We start from the raw sequence: 11,054 nt of genomic DNA on the forward strand, positions 1-11,054 counted from the left end.
TGTAGACGTGGCGCTTAGGGACATGGTTTAGTGGTGGACGTGGCAGTGCTAGGTTAATGGTTGGACTTGATGATCTCAAAGGTCTTTTCCAACCTAAACAATTCTATGATTCTACCTAATTTCAATGCTCACTGTGTGCGCAGTAACTGATTAGTATGCGTTAGCTAAACCCTGAAGTTCTTCCCTGATGTAAACTCTTACTGGAGGTAACTGAAGCCAATATGGATCATACTTCCACAAAATCTGAACGAAAACCACATGGTTTTACTTTCATGCTACTGTATGCTAACCTTCTAACAACCTCTATCACTATTGCTATAAAGAATAGCTTCCTATAAATACAGTCCTTGTATTCTACTTACCTGTATTTTTTAGCAAGGGTATCCCTTTCTGTTTTCTGTTTTGCAAGCATTTCATTCAAAGAATCTTGTATCTGAGACAGCCTTTGGATATACACATCTGTACAATATTTTGATATAATCAAAACGATGATGGCAATAAGCAGTAGAAAATAATTGTAGAAATAACATTTTTAATGTAGCAAATACACAAAATATGAAAATATTATTACAGCAGTAATATTACAGTACCTTTACTGTCATGCATACTAATAGCTCTTTACAAGTAGAGTACTTTTAATGAAAGAAGAATTAAATACAGGTTTAACTAAAAAGGAAATAGCCCAAGTACTGGAAAATTTTGAAGTGCAAGTGCCTTGTCTAAGAAATTGCTGAAAGAACAGGACAGATTAAAAAACTGTCCTATGGATGATAAGCACTGAAACTTTTGAAGTTCTTTGTGTTGCAGGGAGCTACATAACATGACAATTATATGTGAGGCTACCTGCAGAAGTTACACAGTCTTAAGAAGCTGGCTAAAACCTTTATGTTTGAAGTATTATAAAATAGTTCAATAAGCTTAGACTGTTCCAAGTTACATATAATGGTAAAAACATATGTATCGTAGTTTTACATAGTTTCAAATCCATATTATAAAATAAAATTATTGCCCCTTTTTGTTAGCTGTATTTTTCTAAAATAAGAAGAGCAATTATAAATTCTTCTTTATATGCCCTATCTCTTAGCCATATAACATAAGGGACAGCTCAGAAGTCATGACCAGCGGATACCACTGGGATAATATGCTAAACATGTATTCTAATTCCTGAAATTCTAAAACAGGAAATACGAGCTTTCCACAATCATGAAAAATGGAAAATCACAGGATTAAAAATGGCATTTATAAAATGTTTCCCCAAATCTGTTTCATAATATCTACCACTATGTACTTACTTATTAAAATAGAAAAATATGAAAATATTGCTCTTAATAAGGCAGCTTAATAGGGAATTTGAATCTATTATTTACAGTAGGTTGCATTGCATGCAAAGACCTTGAGGATTTTATTATACGTTATAAGTTTGTCAATGTAATTCTATGTTCTTGTTCAGTCTTGTGCCTCTTCACAAGTAATAACTATGATTTCGTTTAAGAGATGCTAGATTATTAATGCTTTTGTCAGTAGTGGTAACAGATCATCATGTTAATTTCTCTGATACCCCTAAACAGGAAAAGTTTGATGGTTTATTTTGCTCATTTATGAAATTGCACCCATCTCTGTCTATAGGCTTCTGCCTATTGTATCATTTACTTGTTTGTCAAACATTTTTCAAGAAAACGTATCAATTTTAATTAACAGTTCATACGCCATAAATTTGAGTTGGAAGCTATAAATCTGTATAACTGTATTTCACAATTATTTTTAAAGGGATAAATTGACTATTTTAAATATAATTTGAAAGCTCCACCCTATACTCAGGAAAATAAATCTTAAAAAATCCCTTCTTTTCTGTCAGGAAGCAAAACTGTTTCATGGGCATAAGCAGCTCCAAAGTGAACAGCCCTGCCTAGATGGCAAGGGCAGCTGGGGAGAGAGACTTTGGTCAAAGGCGTTCCTACAGCAAGCTTTGCCACTTGAACAGTCATGGCACAGACACAATAGGCTCAAACTGCTACACAGCACCAGCATTGTGATCTCCTAGGAAGTCAGTGTCACTTAGTAGGGTCTTGAGATTAATCTGAACTGAGATTTGATAGCCTAAGACAAACTACACCTCCGGGCACCAGCATGTCTGAAACTGCTCATCATCCACAGTGTCTGCCTCAAAGATTTCTCTTTTTTTCCTCATAAATTATTTTAGGCTCCTGAAAGTCCAGCCGCACTATAATGAAAATGCTGCCATCTGTTACTTTACATACAGACATAGCTGTTCTTGATCATGGAGGAGCTCATGTACTTGTAACTGAATAATGTTGCCAACAGCGTGCATTCTTATCTAATGATACCTTTTTATAAGATTAGGTTGACTTGAAACACATGCCTCCAAGTGGCATGCTTCCCTTTTTTGTCATCATATTAATTCCTATGTAAGCTGGAAGTACTTCAGAAAGTGCATTTACCTAGGAGCTGTTATTAAAATCTTATTCTCTGAAGTTGTATTTTCCAGAGGAGATATTCAAATATATTATGTGCAATACTATTTTAAAAGCAATTATATTACCAAAGATATTTATCCCCCCAAAAAAAGTGAAACAACTTGAATTTATGTTTACCTGCATCTTTGGAAGTTCTCAGTTCAAATAGCAACAGTTCTTTTTGCTTCTCTTCTGTATCTTGTATGGCAGCGACAGACTCCTGTTAACAAACACAGAAATGATAGTAAGAAGCAGAGCCGAATGCACCATATAAAACACAGGCCATGATGCATGGCCTGCAGTGTAAGTATTGGTGGACTCAAGTCACTCCAGGCAGGGAATTACTGTGTAAAGGCAATGGGGGCACTGGTAGGATAGACGTACATAGTGCCAAGGGTATGCTCTGCAAGGGGCTATCACAGCCTGGTTTTGTCCAGGCATTCAAACTAGTCCATGCTCAGAGTTCCACCTCTGAGTGCACTGCAGGGATTAGACAGTGAATTTCACCATGACAGCATCACCTAGACAATGTAGACATAGCCTACAGATACCAGCAAGAGCTCTTCTGACATACAACTTGTACAAAAATCTTCCTGGTTGTTTTAAATTAAGATTAAACAATTTCTAAATACGACAATTTCTAAATACCTTCGTTATCATGAATAAAAATCATTACTCTTTCAAAGAGCCATTTTGGAAATGTGATGAAAAGCCTCAGGATTCCTGACCTTTTTTCTATTCATATAGGCAATAAGAAATGTATATAAGTATTGACTACTGTTTGCAAATAAATGTAAGTTCACAGGAATCATGAACAGAGAGAAGTGATAACATACACACTTATATGCTGTAAACCACAGCTTATATACCGTAAGCCTCTGCATGATACTGGTCTTTCACATACATTCAAAAGGGTTAATTATTTAAATGATATTTTTTTCAGTCAGTAAATGACACTATGCAGTACTACACCATGAAGCAGTTTAACAAAACTCTATAATCTACACTTACCACACTGTATTTCTCATGTTGTGGCTCCAAAGCTGTATCATCATTTTTACAGTAGTCGTAACAATGACATTTTGATCTTCTTGACCTAGAAGGATATTTCCTCTCTCCGCAATTAAGAAAAAATAAATAGAATTTAAAATGAATTTGCAGGAGCATAATAGGCTAGATCAGCTAATATAGGTTACAAAGATGCAATGGCAGATCAAATCGTAAAAAAATATCTTGTACATGCAAATGAGATCAAATTTAGGTAGCATAAGGAAATAAGTCTTTAAAGCTACCACTTTCAAAAACACAAGGTTCCTGTGAAGGGAAATATGGATAATAACAAAAATCTGAAGAGCCAAGTATGTCCTTATATCTCATTCTCTCAAGAAAAAAAAACAACTCACGTATCCTATTTTCTGAAAATAAATAAATAAATAATAATAAAAAAATCAGTAGTTAATAGAGTTAAAAACATCAGTGCTGGGCAACATGCAGCTCCGCAAATCAGCAGCATTCTAATGTACAGTTTTTCCTTAAGACTACAAGGTAATCCTATGATTTACATTACAAAACCAACATACCTGTAACTTCAATAATTTCAACAGGAAGTACAGAGTCCACAGCACTGTAAGACTTCAGCAGTTCTTTCATTTTATCATCACAAGCTTCATCCAAAGCACTTTTCCCTGAACCATCCCTCTCACAGGGATTCGCTCCATGCTGTAGTAGAATCCTGACTGCCTATTATATATTATTATTATTATTTGTATTGTGATAATTCTTGCTGTGGATTTATAATACAACTATATGTGTTGTATCTATCATAAATCACACATAATAAAGGTACAAATAGGACACTCTAAAACCTGTTACACGTGCAATCCCAATTAAACAAACAACTTTACTTGGCTATAATCAACACAGACTTGTATCATACACTTCTAATTTTTCCATTAAAATACACAAATAATTCACAACTTGTCATTAAACCTACTATCTTTACGGTATCGTTATACAGAGCAATTATAAAACTCCCTATCTCTAAATTAAAGGAACTGTATTATATTAAGACCGAAGTGCAGAAAAGAAGTGGATTTTTTTTCTTTAAGTATTTAATAGTGGTTTTGGTTTTTGGTTACATGCACTGATGATTCTTTTCCTAATTCCAAATCACTTGCAAGTCTGCTTAATTGTAAAATGTGGAAATGAGATTAGTGGCGTCAGTGGACTCATCTACCCCCTAAAATTCAGATCACACGGAAGTGTTGACGAGGTCAGAGCTTGGATGGTAAAGAATTTTCATACATATGACTTCTCATCTTCAGCATTTCTTCTTTCTTACATTCAGAGTGCTGTTAAGTATCAGAAAGTATCAGAAAAAGAATACTCTTTAGAAGTTCAGAATCTTCTCCATCAGTTTTCCCCCACAATACTGAATAATAGCTTACACGTTTTCAAGAACCCGACTGATAGTTTGGCACCAGGCCTGTGAAATCATCCCCTTCATTTTATCTTTGCTCACAGAAAAGAGAAATGTGATGAGGTATCAGCTCTTCTGACAGGAAGAGAAGTGGTATGCTTCAGCCAATCTGGCATCACCTTTTTATGCTCAGTTCTCTGGAACTCACTGTGCCAAAACAACATTTTATTTATTTGTGTGCAGTTCTGGGTCCCACCATTTAAGAAGGATGTTGAGGTCCTTGAATGCGTCCAGACGAGGGCAACAAAGCTGGTGAAAGGGCTGGAAGGCATGTCCTATGAGGAGCGGCTGAGGACTTTGGTTTTGTCTAGTTTGGAGAAAAGGAGGCTGAGGGGCGACCTCATTGCTCTCTACAGCTTCCTGAGGAGGGGAAATGGAGAGGGAGGTGCTGAGCTCTTCTCCCTGGGATCCAGTGACAGGATGTGTGGGAATGGTTCAAAGCTGCGCCAGGGGAGGTTCGGGCTGGACATTAGGAAGCATTTCTTTACTGAGAGGGTGTTCAAACACTGGAACAGGCTTCCTAGAGAGGTGGTCGATGCCCCAAGCCTGTCAGTGTTTAAGAGGCATTTGGACAATGCCCTTAACACCATGCTTTTAACTTTTGCCCAGCCCTGAAGTGGTCAGGCATGGACTAGATGATCGTTGTAGGTTCCTTCCAACTGAAATAGTCTATTCTATTCTATAGAACCATAGAATGGTTTGGGCTAGAAAGGACCAGTTAATGAAAAAAATGGTTGATTTTTAAACAGCATTTTTTTCTTTACAAAAAAGAAATTTTTTACAATGAGGGTGGTGAGACACTGCAACAGGTTGCCCAGAGAACTTGTGGATGTCCCATTACTGGAAGTGTTCAAAGTCAGGTTGGATGGGGCTTTGGGCTAGCTGATCTAGTGAAAGATGTCCTGCCCATGGCAGGGGGATTTGACTAGGTGATCAAACTGAGAAAGCTCAATTTCAGTACTATTTTTAAAAAGACCAATACATGGGAGAGAACCATGGGGAGGTTCTGAATTTTTCTGATTTGTCCACTGGACTGAAAAAGTCAACTAACTGTACAATTTCAACTGTCACTATTGAAAAATATTTCTTTCTCTAATTTTGGTCACTTTAAAGAATATTTGTTTATTTCCTAAATGCAAATCTACACTAAAATTGTATTAGTAACTGACTTTCCTTATTTAAACCAGGATTTTGCCTTGCTGACCCTCTGCTGGAAATTAGACTCAGGAAATCTAATGTAAAAGAAAAACATACCTCCAAATAATTGCCAGAAACAGCATCATGTATTGGCAAAATACCATCCAGACTTCTGCTGTTAACATTAGCACCAGCTTTCAGTAATTCTAAGATCACTTCAGTAAATCCCCCATTGGAAGCTTCATGAATTGCTGTCCAGCCTAATAAAAGCAAGATGACACATAGAGCATGCATCTGATTTGGAAAGATCCACACAGATCACCAACCAGTGATTATACATTTTGCTGCATTTGCTGTACTATATGCAACGGACTACTCTCTTTAAGATAAATCTTATACAAACAATCACCTTGAAATGTATAATAAATGTGTAATTCAGTTTACTTTAAAGAAAAATGTATCCAATATTAAGCAGAAAAATATTGTTTACTTTTCTACTACACTACTAAAAATAATAAAAGAAACAAAACAATAGAGTAGAAAGACTCTAAAAACTCAGAAGCATAATATTAATAGTCTGATTTCTAATCCCAGTGGCATTTTATAATATCAAGTCTGCCAGGCATCCAGAATACCATCCATTCTGAGATTATAAAAACAGAAATGTGCTATACATTTAGATAGAAAAAAGAAAAAAAAATCGTTATCTGATTTTTGTCCTCATTTCCTAAGGAAATAAGGTTTGTGTGAATGTGCTTCACACGTTTATATATTCATGAGTATAAGCATTAGTTCTCCCGCCAAACTTTCAAGTCCACTTTCCATACATATCTCTGAAAATGTGCTCTTCAGCAGAGGAGCAAGACCTGATTAATACACCTACTGAGAAAAAGGCTGCATTAGCTCCATGCTGAGACACAAAATCCAGGGATTCACTGATTGTGCTTGCACTTGTTGAATGACTTCCTTTCCTCTTCACAATTATATCATAAATCAAGAATCCGTAATTATATTAAAATTACACAAATTATATAAAACTGTATCTACTATAAATTATATAAAATAGTATCATAATACAAGCCCATAAGAGAGTAATTTTCAAACCTGCATAGTCCTGTTCATTGACACAAATTCCAGATGATATTAGAGCTTTCACCAAAGACAAATCTCCTCTCCTAGCAGCAATATGCAGCTGAGTTTCCCCTTTCGCATTTCTCTTCTTTTTCGTCTTTCTCCCGGCTCCTGTATTACAGGTACCATGTAAAATTACAGCTTCTTTTCTGGTAGATAGGGATGATTCTAAACACATATTGGATGTTCATTAGGAACCATGAAAAATGTTTATAAACAAAGAATTAAGCTTCATAACTCATTTGAATTAATGTAAATGTGTGCAATACTGTTGCCTTAATTATTCAATAACATTAATTGACTACATCAAAGGGTTAGAAGGTACTGCGTAACAGCTCAGGTAACAAACAGACCCTATGCAAAAGCATTTACAGTTCAAATCTAGATGACTTAACATGGGTACAATGTATTAGGGATCAACGGAAAAGGTAACAAGGTTGAAGTTTTATACTGTATATCGGTAGGGAGTACGTTACGTTTCTCCACGGATGCTTTCAAGTTACCAGGCATGCCTGCTAAATATATAAAGTACACACATAAAGATATTTAAGAAACTATATAAAAATGAAGACTTGACCATCACCTCTTTTCCGTTCCTAATTCTGTATCAGGGAAGAGGTAGGTTTCTACATAAGGTATTTTTACAGCTGTGATGTGAAAAAGTCCTGTAGGCTGATTACAAATCTTTGATTAATGTCTAGTGACACAGCTGAACTGCCTTTTAATTAAACCTGCGCAGGACTGGACCCATAATTGTAAATAAACTTGATTTAATCCTTCTCTTATTGGTTCACAAAGTAAACAACATCCACTTTAAATTTTATCATAGAATCAGAGAGATCCTAATTCTGAGGCTCCAGGTAACAGACATATCAAATTGTAAGAGATACAAAGAAAAAAACAGATTAAAAAAGTACTGACTCTGCGTATAGAGTAAGGACAAGCCCCTCCCTCAAACTGCTACCAAAAAGACAGGGTGTATAAATCTTCAAAAGCTCTACCAATAGCTTTTTTTAACTCCTGTTCCTGCTGTTATAATACCATGCTATCAGATTTTTTAAAAAGTTCACCATGTTCTTTCTCTGATTTCTTGAAAATCTGTCATTTGTCCAAAAAAGGAAAGTACAAGCACTTTTAAAATAAGCATTTTGCAACTCTTATCCATGGTTTTTTAATTATTCCTATGAACAATTAGTTGCTGCATCCCGAGCATTTCCTCTTCTCATCAGACAAGCTGTCTTGCCAAATATTTTCAGTTATCAGTATCCATTGCTATCAAACATCTTCCATGATTTGACAGCTGCCTTTCTTCAGGCTCCTCCTGCCTTCTGGAAAATCTGCTTTTCCAAGGTTTCCTTTAAGGTAAACTACTGAGCTTGTCATCCAAGAATGTTTGGAAGAACAAGAAGACATACTGCAACTATATTAAAGACAAACATATAGTAAGAATATATCCATACTAATTTTAAACTAGCTTGTTCAGGCATCGCTGCAACCAGACTATGGCAGCATGGAGCTCACTGTAGATTATTCTAACCTGTCAGAAAGCATTCAGGCTGCCCTCTTTGCATTGGGGGTGCTTGGCCCACACGGTATTGGCAACCAGAAGAGCTAAAGAGTTTCTTTTTTAAATGAAAACTGAGATTCTAGAGCACACAGAGGGGTCATGTTATTGAAATACTCCTCCAAGCTGAGACCTGCTTTTCTGTAAGATAATGTATTGTGTTTTGTCTAAAAGCTTCTGGGTCTGAACTCCCAAAGCAATCATCTGCTTTCTGGTTCTTCCTTTTCTTCCCCTCTGACTCATGGGAGAATGTCCTAGGGACTCTTTAGAGACGTAGGAGGAAAAAAAGGCGCACAACAGCCCATTAAGCTAATGACCCTTAGCAATATCGGCTGCAAGTGAACAGAAGTAATTGCAAAGTTTTCCAGTTAAGTTGTCATGCACAACAGTTTTCGTCATGGTTGTTAGGAATCATTTGCAAAAGCGTAATGGGACATCGGTATGTGAATCACAAAATACTGGTTCTCCGTGGAACGCATTGCCAGGTGGGTCATGAGCAGGAAAGATCCAGAACTCGGCAAATACAAAATCCAGTCAGCACACGTACAAAGATAAAATGGCGAGACTACAGTAACCAGCAATCAGACTAGATTAGGCTGCCATACCTCAACAACTTCAAGGATATCCTCCTTCAAAAAGACATTTGAATACTTCAGCATTGGTCTACGAGTAATTCATTCCACAGATTGAACTATAAGAAAAGAAGCAAGCTGTTTGTACCTTCCTTCTGTATAAGCAGAATAGGAATGTTGAGACCCTAGTAAGTGCCTGACTGTAGATGAAAGTGATATTGCGTCATTTAGGAAGAAAAGATTTTTATTCAAGAACAGAATAATATAAGGAAGACCACTGGGACAAAGGAACAATTAGATGAGATACAAAAGCCAGTTAATGAAGAAAAGGCATGAGACAGCAAAAAATCTGAAAACCCCACAAGTCAGAAAACATTATCCTATCCTCCACTTTTTCCTTCTGCAATCTGAATGCCATTGTCCTGGTCTCCAAAGCTATTAATGCCTTCAACTGTATGAAGGGCTATACTTTCTTGCATCACCTCTCAAACAGCAACATTCTCCTGGGATGAAGGAAATAATTAAATTTTAGCTGAATAAAGTATTACCTGAAGAATCTCTTTTGGGGGAAAAAGTAATCTGTGAAATGCTATTCCAGAGGAGACCAAAATGTAAGACGTGTTTGGAATAAAGTTTTTTTTAAACCATAATTGTAATAGGAAGCAAAAAAATATAACGGAAAAAAATCCAAAAATGTATTAATGCACATAAACCTTATTATAAGGATTGGGCAGGAATATAGGAGCTACAAAAAGGAACAACTGTAGGGAAAGGAATCATTTCTATGTTCAATGTTTATTCTTCCAATAATTAGCAGTGGATGATGACATGTATCAGACATGCCATGGATTTTTTTCCAGAATGAAGTGAAAAGGCATTCCTACAACAGGAGGAACCAATTTGGACACAGGAAAGCTAAGTACTGACACTGCCAAATACTGGAGAGCAGTAAGTAACAAGAAACACCTACTCTTTTCCTTCTCCCTTCAACTTCCAAAAGAAAACACGAACTTGCAGTGCAGAAACTCATGAGAGCAGGAACTTAAGATGGGTTGAAAACTAGCAACTACCTGAGACGGAAGAGGAAACATTATTCTGTACAGCTGAAGGCAGCAGAGGACAAGACGACTGTGACTATCAAACAGAAAAGTATCATCAGGAACTTCACATAGTTTCCTGGATATTTTTTGTCATGTGTTACAGGACATGGCAGAGATTGGCTGATGACTCCTTAATTCAACTTATGAGACTAGTGAGCATCCAGACAAAGTCCCCAAAGAGAAGGAGGGTACTAAGCAAACAACAAAAAGAGGTAAACAAATAAATATCTTGATAGTATGTGTGCAGATGTATTTGTCCATATTGTGTTTGTGTGTATGGATGGGCATGTATATTTCTTATATGTGTTATTTTAAGTATACACGCTGTTACGTACGCTGGTTTTAAAAGCATTTAATGGATGTAGGGGCATGAATCCCACTGATTTTCAAAATATATACAATATACTTAATGCATTCATTTACAACCCACTCAAAGGCAACCAAAGTTTGACCAACAGACCCCAGCAACACATAACTGCAACCAAAGGAAGAAATGAAAATTTTTAGCTGCACACACTTGGAAAAAATAAATCAAATGTTATATCCACACACGAATACACATGCATTCACACATACTTCTATAAACCTATATATATA

General features: G+C 36.3%; 1 protein-coding gene across 1 annotated transcript in view; it reads right to left on the minus strand.

Moving 5' to 3' along the window:
* ANKRD31 (ankyrin repeat domain 31) overlaps positions 1–11,054 on the minus strand; it is a 76,202-nt gene that overhangs the window by 22,681 nt on the left and 42,467 nt on the right. Inside the window, exons 15-20 of the mRNA XM_019472351.1 lie at positions 7,195–7,389; positions 6,208–6,350; positions 4,051–4,214; positions 3,486–3,564; positions 2,613–2,694; positions 363–459 (exon numbers count right to left, since the gene is read on the minus strand). Of these exons, the coding sequence (XP_019327896.1) occupies positions 363–459; positions 2,613–2,694; positions 3,486–3,564; positions 4,051–4,214; positions 6,208–6,350; positions 7,195–7,389 (760 nt within the window). The remainder of the gene's footprint in view (positions 1–362; positions 460–2,612; positions 2,695–3,485; positions 3,565–4,050; positions 4,215–6,207; positions 6,351–7,194; positions 7,390–11,054) is intronic.

Source organism: Aptenodytes forsteri, unplaced genomic scaffold (genome assembly GCF_000699145.1).
Source record: "Aptenodytes forsteri isolate BGI_AS27 unplaced genomic scaffold, ASM69914v1 Scaffold387, whole genome shotgun sequence".
In the NCBI taxonomy this organism is placed as follows: domain Eukaryota; kingdom Metazoa; phylum Chordata; class Aves; order Sphenisciformes; family Spheniscidae; genus Aptenodytes; species Aptenodytes forsteri.